This window comes from Pteronotus mesoamericanus, unplaced genomic scaffold, assembly GCF_021234165.1.
Source record: "Pteronotus mesoamericanus isolate MK-2021 breed Mesoamerican mustached bat unplaced genomic scaffold, CSHL_Meso_final contig_25, whole genome shotgun sequence".
In the NCBI taxonomy this organism is placed as follows: Eukaryota; Metazoa; Chordata; class Mammalia; order Chiroptera; family Mormoopidae; genus Pteronotus; species Pteronotus mesoamericanus.
Genome location: NW_026555105.1, coordinates 24,438,919 through 24,465,808, shown reverse-complemented (window position 1 = coordinate 24,465,808; position 26,890 = coordinate 24,438,919). Strand labels below are relative to the sequence as shown.

Sequence of the window (26,890 nt, the reverse complement as noted above, 5' to 3'; positions counted from 1 at the left end):
TTTGCAGCTTCTGTTACCAGTGCAGAAGGAACATTGTGCTGTAGTTCCTAATGACTTGAATCACTACCAATGAACCAGATTTCCTCAAGAAGGTTATATTTGGAGGTGAATCGTTGATCCACAACTATGATCCAGAAACAGGCCCAGTCATCCCAGTGGAAGCCGCCTGGTTCTCCACGCCTGAAGAAGGTGCGGCAAAGTCGCAGCAAGATCAAGACAATGTTAATTAACTGTGTTTTTTGACTGGGAAGGTGTTGTCCATTGCGAGTGCACCCCTCCAGGCCAAACAATTAATAAGGACTACTACTTCAGTATTCTTCATTGGTTGAAAGATGCAATACGATGAAAATGGCCACAGTATGGGCAACTGGTGATTGGCAGCTTAATCACGACAGGGCGCCTACTCATGCATCGCATCTCGTGTGGAGTTTTTGGCAAAACATGAGATAACCCAAGACTCAGCACCCCGCCACCCCGCCCCGCGCGCGCCCCCCCCCCGCCCCCGGCCCAGATTTCTCTCTCTGCGACTTCTGGCTTTTCCCAAAACTAAAATCACCTTTGAAAGGGAAGAGACTTCAGACAATCAATTAGGTTCAGGAAAATACAGTGGAGCAGCTGATGGCGATTGGGAGAACTGTGTGAGGTCCCAAGGTGTCTACTTTGAAGGGGACTGAGGTATCATGGTCCTGTGTACAGTGTTTCTTATCTCGTATTTTCAATAAATGTCTCTTTTTCATAGTACATGGCTGGATATTTTTCTGGATAGACCTTGTATACTGCAGAGCATCTATGGTATAAATGTACCATAATTGATTTAGATATTCCCATTTGATAGATACCTAGATTGTTTCCAACATATTGCTGTTACAAATAGCAGTGAATAACCTTTCACGTAGGTCTTTTCACTCAGATGTAAGAAAAGGATAAGTTTCCAGGAATGGGACTGTTGGAGCAGAGGGTGTACCTTGTTAGGTTGAGGGGCACGACGAAGTGCCCTCTGTTGAGATCATTTCATTCTCATCAACAACACATGAGTGCCTGTTTTCCTACAGGCTTGCCAGTGGAACATAGGTGGGACTGGTGTCTTGGCCAATTTAGTAAATGGAAAAAGTTTTCTGTTGCAGTTTGTTTCTTTCTTTTTCTTTTTTCTTTTTGTTATTTATTTGTTTATTTTTAAACAGAGGGAAGGGAGGGAGAAAGAAACATCAATATGTAGCCTCTCACGTGTCCACTACTGGGGTTTTGGCCTACAACCCAGGCATGGGTCCTAATTCGGAATTGAACCAATGACCCTTTGGTTTGCAGGTCAGTGAGCAATCCACTGAGCCACACCAGCCAGGGCTCTGTTGTAGTTTTAATTTGCATCCTTATATGAGTGAGGTTGAGTCTCTTTTCAAATATTCAGGAGCCATTTATTTCCTTGTTTTCCTGTTGGACTGTTGATTTTGTTTCTTGTTCCTTATATTTTCTTTACTTATCAGAAACTTACCTGTCATATATAATGTGTTACCACCTAGAAAGAATGGAAGATGATGACTCTCTTTTGGATGGGGTGCTGGAACAGGCTGGGTACCCTAGGGATTGGTTTTGGAATCAGTTTATGGATGGGGCTTCATAGGGATATCTAGTTAGGCTCTTGCAGACGTGGCCTAGAAAGGAAGATGTTTGGTGAAGTGGCCAGCTCAGTGCCCGGCATGAATCTGTGTTCAGCAAACGTTAGCTCTCACCATCACCGTCATCATGGGATGTGTAGAAGGAGGAGCACAAAATGGGTTTTACAGTGTGGGCGTGCGACAGGCACATCAACCCACCCCGCCCTTCAGGATAGCGGCCAGGAATGGGGAGAGGGGCGATATCTTCTGGCTTGTTTCAAAGGGCAAGTTGTGCTGGGGAATGTGTGGGACACGCCTGGAACTCTGAAGGTGCTCTGGCTGCTACAGCCCTGGGAGCCCTCTAGGCTGAAGAAGAGGCTGGCTGAGGAGTACAGGTAAGGAATGCCGTGCTTTGCAGGATTGGCTGAGCTTTTGAGTGCAGTATTGGTTGCCCCCGAGGTTTTGCTTTCGTGTGGCCATGGGGCGGGGGTGCCATGGGGGCTGCTATATTTGAAGAGGGAAAGAAAACATGATTAAGGTGGGCTGTCGCCACCCACTTTAGGGTTGCGTCTGTTATGTTAGATCTATCAGCTACATCTTTTGGGGTGTCATGTAAGACTGACAAGCTCTGTAGGTTTAGCATATGTTGTACTCACTTTGATTTTTTTTAATGGTAGTTAATTTTGAAATTTCAGGTAATAATGAAGGCAGGTGGCAGATTTTTATGTTCATTAAAAGGACTTGGGTTAAAGGCTAGGAAACAATTTTTTTTTTTTTTCCTGCAAGACTTACTTTATTTATGGGGCAGGGGGAGAGACAGGGAAGCAGATGGATTTTCCTACAACAAGGCTTCTGCTTGGAGAGAGCGATGAGTCTCAACATTTTATCCCTATCATCGGGGGGAGGCAGTTATGATTGACAGTGATGATGCCCAAGCCCATATGAGAGCTCATCTGAGGCAGGTTTCCTAGGCTGCAGTCCACCCCACCCCTTTTTTATTTACGTTTTTTTAAAATTTTGTTTTTAAATCATGTTTATTCTATGACAATTGTCTCAGTTTTTCCCCTCTTTGCCCTCCTCCATCCATCCCACCCAGCCCCCCTCTCCCACAGTCAATTCCCACTCTGTTGTCCATGTCCGTGGGTCATTCATTCTTGTTCTTTATTTAGTTCCTTCTCCTTTTCACCCTTGTCCTCCTTCCACATCCCCTCTGGTCACTTTCAGTCTGCTCCCTGTTTCTATGCCTGTGGTTTATTTTGTTCGTTAGTTTATTTTGTTGAATAGATTCCACTTATAGATGAGGTCATATGGTGTTTGTCTTTCACCGACTGGCTTATTTCACTTAGTTTAATATTCTCCAGTTCCATCCTTGTTGCCGCAAAAGGTAGGAGTTCCTTCCTTCTTTCTTTTTTTAATTAAATGTAGATTTTTATTTATTTACTTTTTAAATGTCAAAATCCAGTATAAAATGTTAAAAAATTTAAATCCATTATAAAGTCTCAGCAATCATGACACCAGTTAGGTTGTGCTAAAGCCGATTCTTCTGTCTGTCTGAGATTAAAAGGCTCCTCTCTTGCTCTTGTACAGTTGTTCGTTCCAGGTGATTTCTCCACAATTTAGTTGTAATTCCTGGTTGGTCCTGGGAGGAGGTCAGTGTGACATCCACTCAGTCCTCAGTCATCTTGATTCTCTCCAGAAACATTAATTTTGATATCTATAGTTCTAATTTAAAACGCATTTTAATTGTAGATATGGAGGAAATTGCATGTGTGTGTGTGTGTGTGTGTGTGGGTGTGTGTGTGTGTAGGGAGGTTAAGAATAATAGCGTGTTACCTTTTTACTAAAGAATAGAAAGTAGTCAATTTGAGGAACTTTATTACTACTATGAAAATTATTGTTTTAGTGTGAAATGGTTCACTTAGCTACCAGACACATGACAGTGGTAGGTGAACTATATCAGATCTCAAATAGATGATAGTTGAGTTCTGAACCCTCTGATCAGAGGCACGAGGTTTCCCAGGTACTTGTACCCTTCACCTTACAGGTATCCACAGCCACAGATTCACTATAGCTTCTGTTTAACACAGACTTATTCTACTGCCAGTTCAATTGGCATCGTTACGATATTGACATTCAGCATGGCACTCCTTCACTGTGTGCTCCTGTCCTCCTGTTCCCTGTACACTTGACCATTTTAGGATTACTCTTCAGAAACACATACTTAAAGCATTATTGTCTTAGCTTAGAAATAAAGGAATAAGTATAGTGCAAAGACATTATATTTATTGAGCAATAGACACGTTCCCGTATCCAAAGGCAACAGCCCTGCATTTTGGAGACAAGTAAAATTAACTGGACAAATTTAGGCAGAGAAAACCTTTCATAACTGATTGAGTGATTGTACAATATTAGTTTTGGGGGGGGGATTTAAATCTGGAAGTCTGGTTTCAAATAATTTTGAAGGCGAGAAAGGACATCTTGTTCCTAAAGGATTTTTAAATAATATATTTTAATACAAACTTCATAAGTTCTGAGAAGATGTCAAGATTCCCCTTTGTTATCTGTGATGCTATTAATGACACAAAAGAAAATCCATTTTTATTAAGATTAGGAAGCTTTCCAAGACATGTTTTATTTCCCAGTTGAAATAATATTTAGAGGTTCAAAAATGTGAAGCTTTGATAGTGTCAGGGACATTTTTTTAATCCTTTTCTCTTTAAAAAAAATCAACACCTTTTTTGAAAAACTGATTTTAACGTTAGATTTTTAAAATTAAATTTTGTTTTTTAAAAAATAGGCCATCAAAATAGCTAATTTGATAAACCAAAAGAAAAATAGTAGTAAACTATTGTCTTACTCCCTGGTGCCCTGTTGCATCCTGAGTTCAGTCAGTGGGTACCATTAACCTGGCCCCCACCCCAGGTGGCCCAGGGAGGTGGTGTGGGCAAAACTGCATCCTCGTTGCCTGGGAAGAGCAGGTGCTCAAGGGTTTGTTGAATGAGTATGTGAGCCCTGTCCTAGCCTGGGGAGTACCTGCATTTTATAATTAATTAAAAGTACTTAATTAAGTACTTATTTAAGTGTCTATGTGAATGGAAGTCACAGGAAGAGAGGGAGTCGCCAAAGTCTCCTCTTTGGAGCACATATACAGATTAAAAAGTTGGCCTTGGCTGGTGTGGCTCAGTGGATTGAGCACCAGCCTGTGAAGCAAAGGGTTGCTGGTTTGATTCCCAGTCAGGACACCTGCCTGGGTTGCAGGCCAGGTCCCTAGCAGGGGTGCACAAGACACAACCACGCATTGATGTTTTTCTCCCTCCCTTCCCCTCTAAAAATAAATAAATATATTTTTTTAAAAAATTTGTTTTAAGGTGAAACTTACACAAAATTGACCATTTAAAAGTGAACAATTCAGTGATTTGGAACACATTCACAATGTTGTGCAACTGTCACCTCTGTCTAGTTCCCAAACATTTTCATCGTTCTGAAAGAAAACCCTAATCTCATGAGGCTCCCTGCAGCAACCAGAGAGGAATGTGGGTGAAGGTATTAGTTTTAGCTAGGGTAGGATGTTAAATCAGATCTGGCTTTCTTGATATGTAGAAACTAAACATTGTTGTTTTAAGACAGTTCATTCTGAGTGTATGTATCTCTTGGCCTCCGGGTGGGTTGAGTGCTGCTGTGATATGACTTGGATCATGGTTCTAATAGTAAATTAGAGTTTCGTATTGTGGACTTGAACTTGGCTAGAACATGTATCCCGCTGGCCCCTAGTTTTACAGGCCAACAAACTCCCCAAACCCAGTTGCCTTGGGTAAAAAGCTATAGCATGTCTTTGAGTTAGTTTTAAAAGGGGCTCTTTGTTTGATATAAGAAAATTTGCCCTGTAAGAATTATATAGCACTTATTGAGATCTTTGGCATACTTTAACACTAGCTTCAGTAGAACCCCAGTAGATTGGGGTTGTAATCTCTGCGAATTTGAATGAGAAATTAAAATTTTCTCTGGCCTGATTTCTTCAACTACAAAAATAAGTGGATTAGATCCCCCTGGACCTCCTCAATCTAAGCTGTAATGCTTGGATCTTTAGTCTTTTTAATTCCTTCCTGTTATAAAAATTAATTGTCCTCATTAGTGAAAATTACCAACATATATAAAGGGAGAAAGAAGTTAAAAATGGCCCAGCCACGGTTAATATTTTGGTGTACACCTTTTTTATTATCTGTTTAAAAAAACAATATACAAATAACATGGAACTGGTTATAAAAGATCCAAATACTAAAAAGAATGGTTGGAAATGAAAAATGAAAGATGCACATCCTTACCCCTTGCCCCTTGGGCAGCCTTCGTATTGGTTTGTGACCTTTCTGGTTCCTTTACCAAGCATCTGGACAAGGAAGTTATTAAAATTTTATTTTATTTTTAGCACAGTTGGGACAATTCTAGGCTTATTGTTTGTGACACTTTGTTTTACAGTATTTCTTGGAGTTCTTTCCTTGTCAGTATATCAGTTTTATTCTTTCTTTAATGGCTGAATATTATTTGCAAAATGGATATAGCATAATTTAACAATGTCTTTTTGATGAACATTTAGGTTGTTTCCAAGTATTCAGCATTTTGAATATGCTGCAACCATCAACCTTGAAAATGCATACCATTTGCATGAATATTTTTAAAAAAAATAGGATTTTATACGAGTATAATTGCTGGTCCTAGAAAGTGCGTATTTTAAGTAAATCCCAGTGCTAAGTTACCCCTCACAGTGGCCGTTCCCCCAAGACCATAATCTCTCTGGTAACTTAGAGTAGCTTTGCTCTCACACCCTGGTTAACACCAGGCTCTCCTTTAAAAATTTTTCCCTAATTTATTTTTTAAAAAAGGAAAATTTAATTGTCATTTGCATAATTTTAAATGAGATTGAATAGCATTTTGCGTGTTTTGTTGGATAACCTAATTTTTATTCTGTAAATGTATATACTTCTACTCTGTGTCCATTTCCTTTGGATTGTTTGTGTTACACATTTGCAGGTGTTTTTTTAAATATAAAATTCTTAAATTTTCTAATATTTTTTTCACCTGCAAAGTGTAGCAAAACATTTTTTTTAAGGATACATTTTGCAGGTATTCTTTATGAAGTTCTGATGCTGATTTCTTTATGTGTTGCACTGTATTTTCTCTTATGCTATCATTCATCTTTTACTTCTCTTTATTGTAGTTTTCAATACCAGAATTTAAATATTTTTATACTGTCTTTTTTTCTGTCTTAAAAATGTAGTTGTGCTGTTATTCATATGTACAATTATTTTCAGTATTATTTTTCAAGACAGGCAGCCAGGACCGAAAGCCACTGTGTTGTGGCTCATCAGGGCAGGCATAAAAAGGGGGTCTTCACTGTGTTAGGAGAACATAGTACGTGAGGGCTGTGACTAGCACATTTATTTCCTCCTGTAGGGATGGCACGTTGGAAGCCCTTACCTTTACTTGGAAAGGGAGCTTCATCAAGGCAGTTTGTCATGCCTTTCAGCAGCTCAGATGTAGCAGCTTTGGCTCCTCAGCCAAGTTTCCCTTTCCCTGGAGGGCACTGGGGTTCCATTCCTTGTAGTGTTTTTGGATGTTCCATTCCTGGTCTTGCTGAGCTGATCCTCCTGTTCATGCAGCCTCACTCTTTTCGACATGTGATAATGTTTCTCCTTTATCAAAAACACATGCATGGTCACTGATAACAACACACATTTGTTGGGAGTTTTCATTTAAGTAAGATCAAAACTTGGCTAATTTGATAGGGAAGAAATGCACAGTTTTTGTCTCTTATGAAGATTACAAAAGACTTTGGTGGGGGGAGGGATTGGGGAATGTTTCTGTGCAGCAGAGAGATGTATCATGAAACAGCCTCTAAATGGAGTGTTCCTTTTCAGGTGGTGATGAACGGAGGTGCCACGTCCACCAGTGAACAGGACAATGAAGACACAGAGCTCATGGCAATCTATACAACAGAAAACGGCATCGCAGAGAAGGTACCCACTTCTTATCATGCCCCTACTTTCCAGTCTCTGCTGTCCCAGGTTCTGTACAGGATATGTGTCCGTCATCTGGGGGTTTGTCTCTACCTGCCTGAGTGGGTGTGGGTATTCTCTTTATAATGGAAATAGAGATGATGAGGAATAGAAGTTACTAAGTTTTTAATTGTCTTAATGACAATTAAGCTGGGACCCATAGAGAGGCCCTTACCTATATATTTTTAACAGCCTCAGCCAGCATGCCAGAAGCGGTTAAGAGTCTGGGTTTGGGTGCCAACCTGACTCAGACCCTGAAGGAATTTAACTGTGGGCATCAGTTGCCTCATCTCTAAAATGGAAGTAAACACATCAACATTTGTCTTAGGGTTGTTGTGAGGATTAAATGAAGTAAAATATGTAAAGTTACTAGCATTGTGTCTCATACAGACTGTGTGTGCAGTGGCTAAGAGAATGAGAGAAAACAGTAGATGGTTTAAGTTGATTATGACAATGCCTTTAATGAAGCTCAGACGAAAACAATGGAAATCACTCACTGAAGTGGGAGAATCTTCTTTTGCCTCATACCATTTCCTTGATAGGTCAGTCTCTGTGACTATATTCCTAGAGGCCAGGAAAGAGCTGCCCAAAAAAGAAAGCCCAGATGCCTGGATTTCTTTTGCCCTTGTATCTGCCACTGTGCCTAACACATGTGAAAAGTTTGACAATGTGGCACCTTCAGATTGCATTGCAGCCCTAAGACTTTTCAATTTCATTTGATTTTTATTTGATAGACTTTAAAAATAAATTTTACTTTTTTGGTAAAAATTACTAATTTGATCAACTTATACGAAGAGGCATTGTATTCTAGTACCACTATATTTTACTGTAGACAGTGGATACTGTATATTCTAGTCACAGATCACTAAGAAGCTGACACATGCAAATATAGTACCCAGCTTGGGTATTAATACAGCAAGTTTACAGTGTAAAATGTAAACTTTTATCATTTATTAAAATGATAAAGAACAGGAATTATATTGGAATTTTTGAATAATCAAATTTTTATGTATATGTGTTGTTTCTTTTTAAAATTTCTAGTCTGTGAGATGAAAATTTCATTTTTGATTGTGTTGACCAATATTACTATTATTTGGTAAGCTGTTATAAATTAGACTAATTAGAGTCATGCTGGTGTGTTGAAATTCCTGTGGTGTTGGATTCCAAACTGCTCCTCAGAGTGCAGAGGTGAGAGCAGCCACAGTCAGAATGCAGTCTGATGCCGGCAGCTGATAGCTGAGACACAGCCTGCAACAGGGCTGGACCTGTGTGGGGGCCACTGGGTGGCTTGCTTGGGTCTCAGCATCCACGTGGCTCAACGTCTTGTAACAAAGTGCTTCTGAATTCATAGACTTGCTGGGTTGCATCCAGTGCTCAAGTACTGGGTCCTTAATCACAGAGTTACCAAAATTTCCAAGCTGTAGGCTCTAATAATTTTGGGACTTCCTCCTCTATTAATCCAGAAATGATGGCTGTCTTTTGAAATGAGTAGTGAGGCGCATTAACACTTTGGGGCTTTTTAACATCTGCAGCTGTGCCTTTTACTGATGATGGTACTGTGTTGGAAAGAAAAACATCTAGCACATTTATGCTGGGCATTTATTTACCTGTATAGGTGAACTTTTCACTGTCTAAACACTGGTACATTTGCACTTCCCTAAATACTAGTGAGCTAGAATATCGTCATATTTTATTGGCCATTTGGGACTTATATTATTTTGCATCTTTGTGATTCTGTTCCTGTTCTAGTTGTTTGCTTAGTTTGTTTTTGCTTTAGGTTCAGTTTTTGATAGTTGTCATTTTACTGTTCATAGTTTTGATCTTCCTCCTTTTCTTCTGTAAGTCCCTTTAACATTTCATATAATAAGGGCTTGGTGATGATGAACTCCTTTAACTTTCCCTTATCTGGGGTACACTTTATTTGCCCTGCTATTCTAAATAATAGCTTTGCTGGGTAGAGTAATCTTGGGTGTAGGGCCTTTTCTTTCATGACTTTGAATACTTCTTTCCAGCCCCTTCTTGCCTGCAAGGTGTTTTGAGAAATGAGCTGATAGTCTTATGAGAACTCCTTTGTAGGTAACTGTCTCCTTTTCTTTGCTACTTTGAAGATTCTCTCCTTATCTTTAATCCTGGGTAATATAATTGTGATGTGCCTCAGTGTGTGCTTCCTTGGGACTCTCTGAGCCTCCTGGATCTCCTGGAAGTCTATTTCCTTGGCCAGATTGGGGGAGTTTTCCTTCATTGTTTTTTCAAATAAAGTTTCAATTTCTTGCTCTTCCTCTTCTCCTTCTGGCACCCCTATGATTCAGATGTTGGAATGTGTCCCCAGAGGTTCCTAAGCCTCTCCTAATTTTTAAAAATTCTTGTTTCTTCATTCTGTTCCGGTTGAATGTTTATTTCTTCCTTCTCCTCCCAATTGTTGATCTGAGTCCTGGTTTCCTTCCCTTCACTGTTGGTTCCCTGTATATTTTTCATTATTCACTTTACATAGCCTTTACTTTTTCTTCCAGTTGGGCATCTTTTTGTTGCTTAGTTCTTTTTTTTGAGTTTTGATCTGTTCTTTCATTTGGGCCATATTTCTTTGTCTCAGTGCACCTGTTATGTTGTAAGGGGCGGAGATGTAGGTATTCGCCAGGGCAGGGCAACCCAGGTTGCTGTACTGTGGTGCTGCCTGTAGGGGAGGGCCAGAGAGGGAACAATGCCACTTGCTCAACTCTCAGTTGCTTCTCCCGCTACCCACAAGCAAATTGGGCCCTTCGTGTGCTGATTCCTGGGTGGATGGGTTTGTGTACATTCTAGGACCCTGTGGGTCTCTCCAGTGAACACTCCTGTGAGGCTGGGAATTTCTCCCTCTACCGCATCCCCCACAGGTTTTTACAGCCAGAGATTTTGAGTCTTTCTTTTCCTGTGCTGGAACACTGGGTTGTGTGGTCTGTCTCACTCCCCTGTTGTTCCTCTTGGTTTATCTGCACACAAATGTGGGACTGCCAGCCATTGTTTTGCCTGCCCGGTCCTCCAGCCACTGCCGTGCGTCACGTCCTCTCTGCCCTGGCTGCCCATCTCCACCCCTCCTGCCAATCTGGATGAATGTTTTTTCTTTAACTGCTTGGTTGTTGGACTTCTGTATAGTTCAATTTTCTGGCACTTCTGATTGCTTTTTGTTTTTAAATTTGTTGTCCTTATTTTGGTTATGCGAGGAGGCAGAGTACCTATGCTTCTGTCTTGGCTGTAAGTTATTCTGGTGTGTGTTTTTTAATGTCATTAAAAAAATATTAATGGCTAAACAACCTCATAGTTAAATAGAAATGTTAAAGTGAAAAGCCAAAGTCCTCATTCTCCCCGCTCCCAACTATAACCCAATAACCACAAATAATAGGTTGGCTTTCTTCCTCCTAGGCATTTCCATCATACAGATACTTTCTTGACTTTTGCTTTATTTTTTTTTAACATAAATGAGATTATATTCTGGATATCATTCTGCAACCTACTTTTTAAAGACTTTATTCATTTCTTTTTAGAGAGAGGGGAAAAGAGGGAGAAAGGAGGGAGGGAAACATCAATGTGCAAGGAAAACATCAATTGGTTGTCTCTTGCATGTCCTCAGCCGAGGACCTGGCCTGCAGCCCAGGCATGTGCCCTGACCAGGAATCGAACCTGTGATCTTTTGGTTCGCAGGCCCTTGCTCAATCTACTGAGCCACACCAGCCAGGGCTGCAACTTAACTTTTTAAATGTAGCTATATATTGTCAACATTTTCCCAGGTTAGTATATATATATATATATCTCTAGCCTATTCTTTTTAGCCGTAGTGGTGTTCCATTTATTTAAATAACCCTTTAATTACTGGACATCAGCAATAAGGACACTGTTTATCTCTTGCAAAAAGGCTATAACAAACATTTTCATACATGTTTTTGCAACTTTTCTGTTTCCTTAGGAGCAAAACAGCTCCATTTTTGTCCCATATTCGAGTAAGAGCTGCAGTTGGATATGTCCATTGGTCTGGCATTCACTGAGCCAGTTTCCATTTTTTCCTATTGAAAGACTTCTGGGTTCTTTAGTTACACAGGTAATTGTGGTTTGAAATTCAAAACAACAGTATGCCTTTCCTAATTCTCCTGTGAAATTGTGCCACCTACTTTGAACTGCTCTTGACAAGATCATAGATAATATATGTAAAGTACAAAAACGAGGTACGTGGACCTTGGTTCAGCAACCTCAGTACTTGAGTTATGGCTAATAAAGAATTCAGAGCCAGTACTCAAACTGTGAGAGAAAGTTTATTTAGAAAGTCATAGAGGTAGAAGTTCACATAGAAGAAATGGGCTCAGGAAGCAAGTTATAGCAAAAGAAGCGCCTTTGGAGCTTAGGAGACAGAGAGACAAGGAAAAGGCGCCTGAAGTCGGGTGCCAGCTTGCTCCCTAGTGAGAGCGGTCTGGGGCTTATGTTATTCTGAAGTCAGTTTTGGTGAAGTATTTTTTTTCTAAAAATTGATTGATTCTAATTCTCAAGTTAATCTATGTAAAACTGGACAGAATAGATTTTTAAATTCTTTTAATTAGTTTATTTTTGTGATTAGTTCCACTTTGAATATGTTTATACTTTTCCCTTCCACATTGTCCCATTTTTTATCTCCCTGGATTAGCTAGTTTTTTTTTTAATCTAAAAGAACTAAATTTTAGATTTATTAGCTTTCTAAATAACTTTTCCTATGTTCTAATGTATCTAATTCTCTTTTTTTCTTTATTCCTTTTTATTTCCTTTTTTTTCTAATATTTTCCAATATATGTTTTGTTTTATATTTTTGTTTTAAGTGCAAAGGCTATGAAATTTCCACTGAGCACTTCTTTAACTATATCTAATGGACTTTAATATGTAATTTACTTTTTATTCCAGTTTTCTAGTCTGCTACTTGAGATTGTATTTCTTTTTTTTCCTTTTGGCCATTAGGGAGCACATTTTAAAATTTCCAGGTGGAGGGAGGGTTTGATTGTTCATTTTAGTAATTTCTAGCTTTATTGCATTTTGACCAGAAAATATTACCTATATTATTATTATTATTTGGAATGTATTAAAAATGTTTTTTATGGTTGAATTTTTGTGAGTGTTCAAGCTTGTTAGAAGTAGGCTCTCTGCCCCAGCCTACCTGCTGAATCAGGTTCTGCACTTTCATACATTTCCTATGTGGTTCTCATGTTCACTGAAGTTAGAGATGTAACTCTGTAGTAGTTTTCAAGAGAAGAGCTGGCTCATGGGAATAAATTCCTATCTAAAACTAACTGTAGCATATAGGCTTGAAGGTTGTAGTTAGTTGCTGCTCTCCCATTTTCTGGTAATTGAATGTGGCTGTGACGAAATCAGGCCAGTCTTTTTTTCCCCCTTCTTATCAGTATCTTGACCTTTTTGCCTGTCTTACAGATTCTTTGTTTATCTTTGATATTCAGTAACTTTACTTAGATATGTTTTGATGCTGACCATTCTGGGTCAGGTTTTTCTGGCGTTTTTAATATTTAGTGTCAAAGTTCCTGTTACTTTAGGAAATCTATCTTGAATATATCTCTGTTTTTTGTTCCAGTCTATTCTTACAATTTTCTTATTTGAGGGCTCCAAGTATGCATATTTTGGATCATCTTTGCTTTCTTTCTGTAGCTATCACTTTCTCTAGTGTTTTTTTCTATTTTTCTTTTGTGCTCTTATAACTTTCATTTTTCTTTTACTTTTTTTTAAAAAAAAGATTTATTTATTTTCAGAGAGAGGAGAAGGGAAGGAGAGAGATTGATGTGCGAGAGAAACACCAATCGGCTGCCTCTTGCACTCTCCGAACTGGAGACCTGCCCCACAACCCAGACATGTGCCCTGATTAGGAATCTTAACCCTTGACCAAATTTTGGTTCACAGGCCAGGCGTTCAGTCCACTGAGCCATACCAGCCAGAGCTTTTTCCTTTCACTTCTGTCCAAATTCTGTCAACTCATGTTTTATTTCTCTTTGTCTTTAAGTTGCTGATACAAGTCTTAATACACTTGATTATTTTACTGAGTTTTTAAGATATCTGAATCTTTTTTATTAAGTCACTAAATACCTGGTGGGTCTTTCTAATTTGTAAACATGTCTTTTATTCCTTGGAAATTTTCTTGTTTCTTTGATTAATTCCTCTGTGTGTGTGTGTGTGTGTGTGTGTATTTTATTCTGACTTAAAAACTTGTTATTTCTTATACATATTTGTCATTTTAGGAGATGATATTTTTACTTTTAACCCTTCTGTTGGTTTTTTTTCTATCTTGTTTTTAGTTTTTAAGACATTTTGCTATTTGTTTTTGCTTTTATTTACTGATTAGAGCTTTTTAAAAATGACATTTCTTTTCTCCAAGGCTCAAAGTATTTTTATTTTTGTCAAGATACAGGTTTCTTTTTTTATTTTTAACATGTTTTCTTCACAGCACATTGGCCCTATTTCCTCTGTTTCTTTGCCTTGTATTTTTGGAGCCTTTCTTTCTCCCAGGTTTGTGAAGCAATAGAAAAATATGATTATATGGTGGTTGTATGTGTGTGAAGTTTGTCTCCTGGTGGGAGTCGCCACTGAATTCCCAGATGGAAAGCTGTCTTGTCACTGTGGGGGTCTAGCTATCAGTATATTGTCTCTGGAGCTGATCACAGTTCCTGCAGAAAAGAATCTTCTGGTCTCTTTCTGTATGGATAAGCCTAGTTTCTGGGACTTGGATCCTGGCATTCTGGACGCAGATGAGGATCCCACCAGTCACGTTTGCATTTAACCCCACATAGTATTTCCGAGTCTGATGTCTTTATGGCTCATATTCTTTAACCATACATTGTTGTATCTTGAAGGATGGGAATAGCAGTAGGCAACAGGATGTCAGATTGGCTTGTGGAATTAAAACCTGTCCTCTTCCCATCCTCATTCCATCTTGTGCCTCCATCTAAGGCTCAGAATAGAACCTTTCTGAGCTTCTGTTTGTCAGTCAGCTCAATTCTTCACACTTTCCTTCTACAAGCACCCTGGTTGTCTATTCTTTCCCTCTCCCTTGTGGGTTACAACTCATGCAAATGCTTTAAAAATTACACGTGTGTTAATCTCGTTTCTTTCTCATGTTCTCTTATGTCCTTGCAGATTTGTATCATATTTATTCCTTCTCTGTGTTTTTAGGAGTTAAAGGAAATGATATATAGTGGCCAATTTACCATTTTTAACTGGAAGTCAAAAGCAGGTTCTTTGAAAAGATTGATGAAATTGGTCTTTGATGTACCCGATTAAGGAAAAAATGAGAAAGTGCAGATACACATTGACAATGTGAAAGGAGATATAAGAAAAATATATAAGAGAACATTAGCCACATGCCAAGGTTGAGGGTTTGATCCCCACTCAGGATACATACAAGAATCAACCAGTGAATGTATAAATAAGTGGAACAGCAAATCAATGTCTGTCTGTCTGTCTGTCTGTCTCTTCTCCTCCTCCCTCTCCCTTCCTCTCTCTCTAAAATCAATAAACAAATACAAATAAGAGAATGTTAACTGTGACTTTATGATAATCAATTTGAAACTCCATGACAGAAGTTGACAGGCTTCCTGCAAGGCAGATCTGGCCTGAAACTTGTTCTGATAAATAAAGTGTTATTGGAATACAGCCATGCTCACTGGTTTACATATTATCTAAGTCTCTTCTGCACTGCAGTGGCAGAGTTGAGCAGTTGTGACGGAATCATTATGGCCCACAAAGCCTGAAGTATTTACTATATAGCCTCTTACAGAAAGAGTTTGCGCATTTCTGCTCTAGAAGAGATTATTTCCTAGAGAAAAAGAGACTGCAAGCGACCACAAAAGTGCTGTACTAGATAACCATTTAAGAGATTGAAAAGGTTATTAGTGATCTTAATAAGGCTCCAGCCAGACAGCTGAGTTATGAGTTCACTACTCTTTGAAGGACAGGTAATTTCCTTCTTGTTTAGATTATTTCAGACTATAGAAAAAGGTGGAAAAGTCTCCTAATGACATTATTAAACTATTTATGTAGTCATCTTTTAAAAAAACCTTGCTCTTAGAAGTTATTGGTACTGCAATTTTTAAAATAGTTTGTGTTGTTAATGCAGTGATAATTGCTGTGGTACCATAGCTTCCAATGACCAGACACACTGCGGTCTCAATGAGCAGGAGCAGCATTTGTCTGACAGTTAATTGATCCCCTTGACTGCATGGCTCCCTACTCAGTGTCATCTTTATACTATTTGTGGATATTTACATTAGCCCCATTTCTGTGTTGTAGTACCACGCTCATTACTAGGAAAACTTGAGAGGGTGGAGAGAGAGAGGAAGAGAGAGAGAGAGAGAGAGAGAGAGAGTGAGAGTGTGTATTTGTATACGTACATGTACACCTCTTAATCTTAGCCTGCCAGGCCTGAAAGGACAAATACAGTCTTTTCATTTCTGTTTATCAAAACAGTAGAATCATTAGAATAGTATTGCTTATAATAGTATTGTAACAGGTTGTACTAATCTAATTGTAGTGTTACTGCACTTTCAGATATTTCTTTCTTTTACTTCGTGAGCAGTAACACTCCCTGCTTGGAGACTGTAGGTAATGTGATGGTGTTGAATTGTCCCTTGTATAGCAAGTCTAATATGATATAGTTGTATCATGTCAGCAAAATGACCAACTGAGTTTAGGGATTTCTAAATCAGGCTCAGTGATTTGCTGGGACTCAATTCAGAAAAGCTGTTACACTCATAGTTATAGCGTATTTCACAGAAAGGATTCAGATTAAAATAACTGGAAAAAGGTACCCAGGGAAGGGCCCAGGAGACACCAGCACAAGCTTTCAGTTGTCCTCTTCTGGTGGAGTTGTGTGGATAGTGCCTGGTTTTCCCCAAACAATGTGCGACAGCACTCAAGGAGTGTTGCCAGCCAGGGAAGCTCACTGGGGCCCTGGTATCTGGGGTTTTACTGCGGATCAGCCCTGTGGGTATGGCCGACCACTGTGTGGCTGACCTCAGTGTCCTTGTGCCTCCAGAGGTCAAACTGATACCATGTAGCCCGAGGCCACCACCATAGATCGCATTGTTAGCATAAACTATGTTTGGGGCAATCCAAGGCTCCAGGTAAACAAACACTCTCTTAAGAAGCAGGATGTTCCTAGAGATCAGAGATTATCTTCTAGGTGCCAGGCAAGGCCAAACCTTTCTCCGAAATGAACAGCGTTTGGACGTGCCAGACCTGCAGAATTCTTTATTGCACATCACATATATCAAATTCCTTATACCTGTGTACTTTTTCTATTAATAAACTCTTAAGAGATACACCTAATCCATTTTAATCTACTCAACACTATGAATCTCCCGTTATCCATTTTCTGAATGAAAGAAAAAGTTCTCCCAGAAAGATCATATTCAAGTCACTTTTGGAGTAGCTCTATCAAAGCTTACATCAGACATTCACCTTTAGGCTTCAGAGGGTGAGCCTGAATTGCATCACTTCTTTTGCTCCAGGGTGTTTGGCCCCTAAATTCCCGTTACCAGGTGCATGGGAAATCGAGTAATAAACACGTGGAGTCAGAATCTCTTTGTGGACCAGATCCATCTGATAAGAGGGCACAAATTGGGCTAGATACGATCAAGGGCCAGAATATTATTATCTTTATCTGGGAATGAGACTATAACTTAAAGTGGTCTTTGTGAAGATTTTGGCTCAGAAAGCATGCAACACCTAACATTTAAAAACAAAAAAATCTTTAGCCCTGGCAGGTGTGGCTCAGTGGATTGAGCACTGGCCTGTGAACCAAAGGGTCGCAGGGTTCGATTCCCAGTCAGGGCACATACCTGGGTTGCAGGCGAGGTCCTCAGTAGGGGGCGTGTGAGATGTAACTGCACATTGATGTTTCTCTCCCTCTCTTTCTCCCTCCCTTTCCCTCTCTCTAGAAATAAATAAAAATCTAAAAAAAATTAAAATCTTTAGTAGTGGTTGAAGGAAAAAAGAAAGAAAATTGCCCCCCTAAACTATAAATGCATTTTTAATCTTGTTTTAGGTAAAATGTGAGGTCACAAATTTGTATCCTTTTGAAGTTTGCTCTTTTCACTTACCATTGTGTCTGAGCAGCAAGCAGTGTCTTGGTAGAGGAATTTAGGACTCTATATTTAGGCATGAAGTTCTTTCTCCTTGCAGGGATGGGGTGGGGTGGGAGTGGTAGATTAGTGCTTTCTGTTTGAAAGTGGCTAGTATTTTATTTTATTTCTTTATTCTGGCACCACCCAAGGACTGCCCAAGCCAGGGTATTACTTTGTGATCTCAACCTGGGAGCACCTTCTGCATGCAGGTGGTCCCCAGGCTTGGAGAAAATCTTTGAGCAAGCTGAGTGCTCTTGGAGATGAGTTGATGGCAGCAGATACTAGACCCTCAAACTCTGAAGATTGGAGTGGCCCACTGAGCCAATGTGCTTGAGCATTGTGTCAAAGGTAGCCAAGGCTTAATTTTCTGGAAAAGTAGCAGCCACTTTTTAAAGTTGTTTTTCAGTAAAGAACCTGTACTGAGCAGAGCTAACTTTAGTTTTTGTCTTATTAAACAACTCCTTTGTCCCTCTTGCTCACAGAGCTCTCTGGCCGAGACGTTGGATAGCACTGGCAGTCTAGACCCCCAGAGATCAGACATGATTTACACCATAGAAGATGTTCCTCCCTGGTACCTGTGCATATTTCTGGGGCTGCAGGTAAGATGATTCCTTTAGGATGTAACCACCGGCAGATGCTCCTATTCTCTGGATGTTTTTTAAATGCAGTTTTGATTTTTATTTATTGATGTCTTTATTGTAAATTACTCTTCTAAGAATGATGAATGGAAATTGTCAACATCAATTTCATTAATAGTGAAAGGAAGAAAAGAACAGAATGAGTAAATTAACCAGGGAATGAAGGAAGGAAAATATTCAGGGAATACGCAAAAGAAGTGACATGGAAGGAAGGACAAAAGATTGTAGAGCTATGGAAAGAAGGAAGAATAGAGAGAGGAGAAAAGTAAAAGAGTAGAGAAAGGAAGAACTAGTTTTCATCTCATTCGTGGCTTAGTGAACCAATCTATAATCATAGTCAGCTCTGTCATGAAATATGGGTGACACTGAGAAATGCCTTGTTGGCCAAGACATAAATGGCAGGTTTCAGTCTTATTTTTAAAGGAAGGCAGACTTTGCCATAGTAACAGTGGCTTTGTCTGCTGCATTTTCCGGTTGGAGCAGAGTGGGGAAGCTGCCAGGGGAGGGGAATGGGGCTGGGCTGGGGGGCTGGGCTGGGGGGCTGGGCTGGGGGGCTGGGGGGGAAGCCACACAGGGTGACAAGCCTTCGCGGGGCTCTTACATCTCTGGTACTTTCCCCCATCCCTCAGCACCTTTCTCCCACTAAATGACTGAAGTGGGGCTTTAGGAGAAAGGGGACACGACGGGAAGCTGCTTTCCTGGACCCCACATTGCTGGCCTGTGTTTTTCTTGGTTGTTTTAGCCTGGACTCTGTTCTCAGATCCGACTTTTCATTCTTCCTTTTTTAAGTTTGGAGGATCAATTCAATCCTGGGGTATATCAGATGCCGAGAAAGTCAGTCTCATTGCCCAGACAAGTTTATTCACTTGGAGGTGAGACTGTACCTGCCCTGACAGCTGATGCTTTGGTCCAGATTTCCAAACCTTGCCTTTGCCCCACTGGCCTGAATAATGTATCAGTACTTGGCATCCTGGACTGAACGGTGTCTAATAAAGGAGGAGTCACAACCAAAGGAGCTGACAGATAATTTTCCTTGGGTTGAACATTCTGAAACAGATTCAGGAAGCTAAACTTTTTGAAATGTTCATATTATAGATGTTTCTAGAAGAAGTCTTCTTTGGGCAAATGGGATTGGGAAACCCTGCACACATTATGCCCTTCTTGGCAATACAGTCTTCTTAAGCTTGTGAGCAGCTCTGAAATGTTCTGGATGATGATTTTCTGTTTCCTGCACAAAACACCTATTAGTGTTGTAAAAGTTGGGCTTTATGGACTGCAAGCAGCACATTTTGGGAAACAGGGGGCAAAGAAGAGGAAGTATTGGGAAGAAAACCAGGGCTTGCAGAACAGAAGTGGGTACCAAACAAGCAAGCCTCTGAGAGGACAGGAAGTGAGCAGTGGATGCTGGGAATGTCCTACTGGGGCTGCAAAGAATGCAGGTGGAGGCCCCCAAGGGAAGAATGGGGTGGGCTTTTCCGGAGCATTCCTACAGCTCCTTTATGCCCTTAATCCTTCCCTGATTGTTGTCAAAAAATGCCAGCCTGTAGAAAATAGTGGAAAACACCCTGTTCGATGAAACTTGTGTTAAGTTTAATCTTCAGACCTGAGAGAATTCTTTTGAAAAAGTTGACTGGCCCTGGCCGGGCAGCTCAATTGGTTAGAGTATTGTCCCTATACGCCAAGGTTGCAGGTTTGACCCCCGTTCAGGGCACATACAAGAATTAACCAATGAATGCATAAATAAGCGGAACAACAGGTTGATGTTTCTCTCTCTCAAAATCAGTTTACAAAAAAGAATACAGATGTAAAGTCTTACATAAAATGTTGGCAAATCAAATTGTGGAAAAGAAAGATACAGCAAGACTAGAGTTTGTTTCAAGAATGGTACAGTACAAAATAATTTATGTTAACGGATCAGAGGAACAGGACCTATGATTTTAGCAATTGATGCTGAAAAGGAACAATATAGGTAATGGAGTAGCCAAAGAACTTACATGTATGACCCATGGATATGAACTAAGAGGGGTCTTGCCAGAGGGAATGGGGGGGTGCCAGGTGGAGGGGGCCACAAGGAGAAAATTGGGACAGCTGTGATAGCATAATCAATACAAAATACTTAAAAAACATAAGTGGATGATCCCAGTAAGAATTGTATAAGTAATATATCACCAGTGCTTATATTAAGTACTTCCTTTATGCTGGCCTAGATTCATGTGAGTATTAAGTAATAACACAAGCGAGTAATAAGACAAGTAAATGTAATGGAAAGGAGAAATGCTGAAAAAGAATATGATTTGGTATGTGATACAAGTGTGTACTTAAAACAAAGAGTATTTTTCATGTTAGCTATTTTTTTAAAACAATGGAGGAGTGAGTTAGGATGAAATCAGAAAAAATGCGCGGAAGGTTAACTCCTTCCCCTTGTGTCTCCCTGTCACACACAGCACTACCTGACTTGCTTCAGTGGTACGATCGCAGTGCCCTTCCTGCTGGCCGATGCCATGTGTGTGGGGTATGACCAGTGGGCCACCAGCCAGCTCATTGGGACCATTTTCTTTTGTGTGGGAATCACAACTTTGCTGCAGACAACGTTTGGATGCAGGTGAGACTGGGGTACTAAATGTGGATGCTGAAGCCCCTGTGAGGAAGGCATTGAACAATTTACCTAGGGCTGCTTGGAAGGACGGACAGGGCCAGGCGTGGGGATGGAGCAGGGGATTGTTCTAGTGAGCCTTGACCTCACCCAACCCCCACCATGTTTCTTTTCTTCTTTTGGTGGATGGCACCATCTCCCACCCAACTGTGCAGGCTGGAAAGTCTTAACTTTTAGCTCCTTCCATTCCTCCAGCCACAGGGCAAGCTCACTCTCCAGTACACACTCCTGTCCACATTCCTTTAGTTCAGACCTGGATTGTTCCACTAGGTTCCTAGTTGGTTTCCTTGCCTGCAGGGCCGCTCTCCTTTCCCACTCCGCACCTTCCCCCAGTGCTATCTTTCCAACATTGGCACCTTCCTTGGAGCTGCCAGGCTGCAGCCCTGCTCCCTGTTTAAAACCAGAAGTTCCCACTTTTTAAGCTTCTCTGTTGCTCTCTGTGCCACTGCCCTTCCATCCCCGCCTCTGACCCCTGCTGTCCCCTTCCCAGCACTCACCCTGGGGTGGGCTGCTGCCCAAGCAGCCCTGCTGTGTCACCCTCCTATGCTTGTGCTCCCCAGCAACCCCGCACACCCTGCTCATCCTGCCCGCCTGCCTTGTCCCTCCCCCTTTGGGAAGCATCGCCGTTGCCTTTGTTCTCTCTGAGTTCCCACTCATGCATCTTGTGTACATTATTCTAATGTGGCTCCTATTTTACGGTGTCCTTTTTTTGTTTTTGTGTCCTTTCCCACTGGATTGTGCTCCCCTCCTTGATGCCAGGGCTCTGACTTGTCATCTTTGCATCTCTGCCCCCACTTGAGGTGGGTGAGAAGCTGGCAGAGGAGGGAAGAAAGCCTATCTTTCCTGCCTCCTCCTGCAGGCTTGCTTTGTTTTCTCCTGTCCCCTCTTCCACTGTCTTCCTACTGCAGCCTCTTCCTGTACCCCAGGGCTCTGCATATAGGCCTGTCCTCAGGGGTGGGGCCGCTGAGTAAGCTTACAAGTTCTAGTTCTGTCTCTTGCATCAGGAGAGATAATCTGTGAAAGGGCTTTGCCCTGCCTGCTCAGGGATCAAATAAATAGATAAAGTGATTGGGAAAGAGGGATCGTTAGGGTGGGACAGTGCAGGAAGGAAGTGCCGACGTAGCCAAAAGTAGTATTTATTCCACATACCACAGCCATAGCGTGGCAGATGGCCTGTGCATTTGTTTTATGGTTTGAGGGCAGGGCAGTTCAGCATTTAGGCTTAAAGCAGCAGAAGAAAAAGCTTTTCATATTCAGCTTTCATGATTTCTGAGATGGATTTTCAGACTTTTCCAACTCTAGGTGGTTTATAGAATTGTGTGTGAGTTCTATATGCCTTTTTGTGTATTTACTGGCCACCGGCTAACTACTTTACGCTCCATTCCACTGGGACCTAAAAACCAACCGTGGTCTGTGCTGGTGAGGAGGGGGCCCTTTTTTTGAGGAAGCTGAGTCAGCTGCAGGTCTAGCTCAAAGGAAGAAAGTGTAGGCATCCTCACCTGTGGGGAGAGGCTAGGCCATCACCTGTCCTCATTTCACATGGGCACCTTGCTGTTCCTGGACACTTGTTTAATTCCATAAAAATAATCAGAATTGATAGGGAAACAGTGAAGGGGTCTTATGCCGCTGCAGACATGGGCATGAACTCACACTACCAGCTGTGAGATGTCGCCATGGGACAGCTGCTCCTTTGGAAGCACGTTTCCCACGGGCTGGGCTGAGGCCACACACAGCGTGTCTGGTGCAGCCTGGACTGCAGACCCTCTTCCTTTCCTGCACATCTGCCCTGGCACCAGAGTGGCTCCTTTCCTCTGCAGACTATGCCTGCTTTGAAATGGAGGTTGTGGGCCCCGGCCCCAGCCGTGCGACTTCCGTGGCGTTAGCGCTTCCCAGAGCTGCTGTCCGCAGCTGGGTGGGCGATCCGTGCCATGCCTGCTTCTTTCCCCTTCTGTTCCCCTCCCTTTCCTTTCTTCTTCCCTTTAACCTTGATCTCTTGCACTTTGCTGTCAACTTTGTCTTCACTGAGTTTCCTTGAGTGAGGTTTGAACGTTCCCATTTCCATTGGATTTGTGATGCCAGTCCCAGCCACCCTTTGGGCTTTTTCCAGGAATTAGTACAAAGCCTTGAAAATCCCGAGAGATCAGGGCAGGGGTGTTAGCCAGCTTGCAGCGCTCTCGCCTCTCTGGCTGTGGGGAGGATTCAGCCGCTGTTTCACCTTGGCTGCCTCTGCCTTTCCCAACAGAGCAGCTCCCAGTTTCCCAGTGCCCCCCACCCCACCCTGTCAACCCTGGGTGTCAGTGCAGAGCTGGGGATGAGAGAGAGCCCTCCGGCACCCGCTCCTTGCCTGCCGAGCTGACCTTCGCTGGCCTTCCCTGAGGTGTGGCAGGCTCTGCGTTGGGGGTCGCCTCCAGCCTTCTGCTTCAGGTGCCTCTTGGAGGCATCACCCTGAGCTCTCCAGCAAAAGACAAAGCTGTAGGTGGGGTGGCCATCACAAGCCCATTGTAGATGCATAGAATCTTTCTTTGCTGAGTAAAGGTAGGGTTTTGGCTGAAAGTATCATTGTAGCTGGTGATGTTACCTGCCCTGAGGCGACAGCTTTCCTGTCTTCCATCCCCTTGGGTTCTGTGGGCCTGTATGGGTTGTGTGCTCACTGAGTTCAGGGACCACTGCAGGATACTTCAAGGTCTCAAGTGCAGGCTTTTAACTCAACTATTGACAAAGTTTAGAAGGACTGAGGGGCACGATGCTTAGATTGAGATGGGGAGACAGGTTTCCTCCACATTCTCTTTCTTTATATGTAATTTTTGTGGGGTGTATGTGCATTTTTTTTTTGAAAGACTTGAAAGTGAAGTTGCAGACATCATGCTGGTTTACCCCTAAAAATCTCCTAAGAATGAGCGTTTCCTATGTAACTATTTACAACAGTCACTTACCATATTATCTAATATACAGTCCATGTTTAATTTCCTAAGTTGTCCTTAAAATACCTTTTATGGGTAGTCCCTCCACCTCCCTGAACCAATATCCAGTCAAGTTCATGTGGTGCATTTGTTTGTTGCGTCTCTCTGGTGTCACTAAACAGCCCCCACTTTTCCCTCCATATCACCCCCTTTTAGAGAGTCCAGTTGCCTGTTGAGTACTCTGTGGTCTGAATCAGTCTGATTGTGTCTTCATGGTGGTATTTGATTTGTGCTACAACCCTTCCTCCCTTATTTGTCCTAAACTGTTAGATAGGGCTAGAGGAATGGTTGATTCAGGGTGAAAATTTTGCAAGAATTACTGTATAGGTGACTTGACATTCTGTCATGTCAAGCTGGCACATAGGAGCAAGTCATGGGGTTTTCCCACCAAAATAAAAAAAATTGCTGTTCATTTAACTTAAATTTTTAGATAGTACACAGTAGAACAAGAGTAGGTTTACAGTTGTGAGTACAAGAAACAAAGTTTATTCTGACATTATTTATTAATTATTGTATATTCCATATGAACAACTGTAACCCTGTTTTGACTCCACCCTGTATATTAAATGGGGGCCAGTGGGAACCTGGAAGTAACGACCCTGGAGGAGGGGGCTTTGCCTCACTCCCCTCACCTGCTGTGTTGGGGGCGGGGGCACTTTGACTGTGGAAGTGGCATTGTTATCGTTCCACCATTTTCATATGACTTCGGGCGAGCGACCTGATCTTTCAGAGGCTCCTTCTGATTCATCCTGGGCGCTTGTCTGCACTCGCCTGTGGCTGCTCATTATTTTAGTAAGCCTCCAAGGGGGAAGCAGAGGGGTTGCAGTGGGCTGGGGCTGGGACACCTTGGGGAGCAGCTGGACTTGGATGAGCATGGCAGGTGGTTGGATGTGCTCCATGGCCACACAGCCATCAGCTTTGCTACTTCAACCCTAGCTTTCCTGGGTGGTCTTTCCCTTTCTGTTAACACAGTTTCTCTGTTAATATTTCTGATGCTTCTGGGACTAGGAGGCTGGCTGAGTCTTTGGAGTATATGTGGGTTAATGAATTTAGTTCTTTTTTAAAATTTTTAAAAAATTTTATTTTTATTCATTCACACTGGACAGCTATTGTTGTGTTGGCTTTTGTCTTTATTTATATTTTTTAAATTTATTTTTAGAGAGGGGAAGGGAGGGAGAAAGAGAGGGAGAGAAACATCAATGTGTGGTTACATCTCACACGCCGCCTACTGGGGGCCTGGTCTGCAACCCAGGCATGTGCCCTGACTGGGAATCGAACTGGTGACCCTTTGGTTCGCAGGCTGGCGTTCAATCCACTGAGCCACACCAGCCAGGGGTGAATTTAGTTCTTTACAGTCTTCTTTCTTTGACCGTCACATCTCATCCCGCACATTCCCACAGCTCTGAATGGCTCTTTTTTCTCCTCATGGCCTGTTGCCTCTCCCCTCTTAGCCTTCCTTGTCAGCCAGGTGACTGTTGTGGCAAAAGCTGTGCAGGGATAGGCCTAGAGGACAGAGCTTCTCACCAAATACCAGGGGGAAAGTCTTTCCTAAATTTTGTGGGTTTAAAAAAAAAAAAACCCATTTAATATAACTCAGTATTTAAGGAATGTGTTGTCATCCTCCTCCCATTTCCATTCCCAGAAAGACACTTAACTTTATAGACATAATTTAAATCATATCTATTGAGGGGTAATTGACATACAATAAAATCTACCCCTTTTTACATGAGTTTTTACCCATGTGTTCAGCCATCCAACCACCACCAACAGAACATTGCCACACCCCTAGGAGTTCTTTCATGCCTCTCTGTGACTGATTAGATCTTTATGTAATAAAAGTACTTTAGTCTACCGGCCCTTGACCTGAAATAGTGATGCTATCATGTTGGAAAAGGAGTTATCGGAATCCTGCCCAGCTAGCCCTCCGGAGTTCCTGTGCAGCTGTCTGGACAAAGCCTGTTGCTGTGAGCTATGGCTCTGGAGGGGCCCGCCGCCAGCCGCCAGCCGGCTGCCTCCTTCCCGCCCAGGTTCCCTAGGGATCATTCTAATTGAGAGTGCTGACCAGAATAGGTCATATAACTTTTAGAATTTATCTGTAAAACAGGGATAACGTGAACTTGAAGATAATGGTTACACTTGCTTTTAGCTGAGTTTTCTTTGAATCAACCCAAAATGAATTAGAGACCCAAATGCAAAAATCATGAAAACTCTGTAAGTACTAGAATGAAATGAGTGAATTTCCTTTCTAATTAGAATGAGGTTTTAAACTTTTAAAAAAATTGTTTATTTACTTTTTTATTTTTAGAGAGGGAGAGAAACATTGATCAGTTGCCTCTTGTATGTGTATGCCCCCCAGCTGGGGACCAAACCTGCAACCCAGGCCTGTGCCCTGACCTGGAATTGACCCATCGACCTTTTGGTTTGTGGGGTGACACCCAACCCACTGAGCTATACTAGTCAGGGCAAATTTTAAACTTTTAAACTAGTACTCAAACTCTAGGAACAATTAAAGGATGGTCAATGTAATGACATTAAATGTAAGAACACTTTTTAAAACTTTGCAATGTGAAAATACTCCATAAACAAACAAAAATGGCGGACTAGCCAGTTACGTTCTTTGCTCTCCTGGCGTTCGAGGCCCCCGTGGGACTGTATCATGACAAAGGTGCTTATCTGCTCAGAATTCTTCTTACTAACATCTAGTGACACTATTAACTTTAAAAACTTTCATTTGCAAAAATCCACCACCTCGTCACATTTTTAAGATATACTATCTCGTAGTAGACAAAGATGTTTAACTTTCTGTAGAGTGACAAGCAGTAAATATTTTAGGCTCTGTGCTCTCTGTTATGAGTGGCTGACTATCCCATTACAACTTAAAA

The 26,890-nt window shown here is 41.6% G+C and overlaps 1 protein-coding gene across 4 annotated transcripts in view; it reads left to right on the top strand.

Annotated features, from left to right (window-relative positions):
* SLC23A2 (solute carrier family 23 member 2) overlaps window positions 1-26,890 on the top strand; it is a 124,570-nt gene that overhangs the window by 61,571 nt on the left and 36,109 nt on the right. For all 4 annotated transcript variants that reach the window (XM_054574001.1, XM_054574003.1, XM_054574000.1 and 1 more), the window contains 3 exons: window positions 7,505-7,603; window positions 18,240-18,356; window positions 20,840-20,997. In XM_054574001.1, the coding sequence (XP_054429976.1) occupies window positions 7,505-7,603; window positions 18,240-18,356; window positions 20,840-20,997 (374 nt within the window). The remainder of the gene's footprint in view (window positions 1-7,504; window positions 7,604-18,239; window positions 18,357-20,839; window positions 20,998-26,890) is intronic.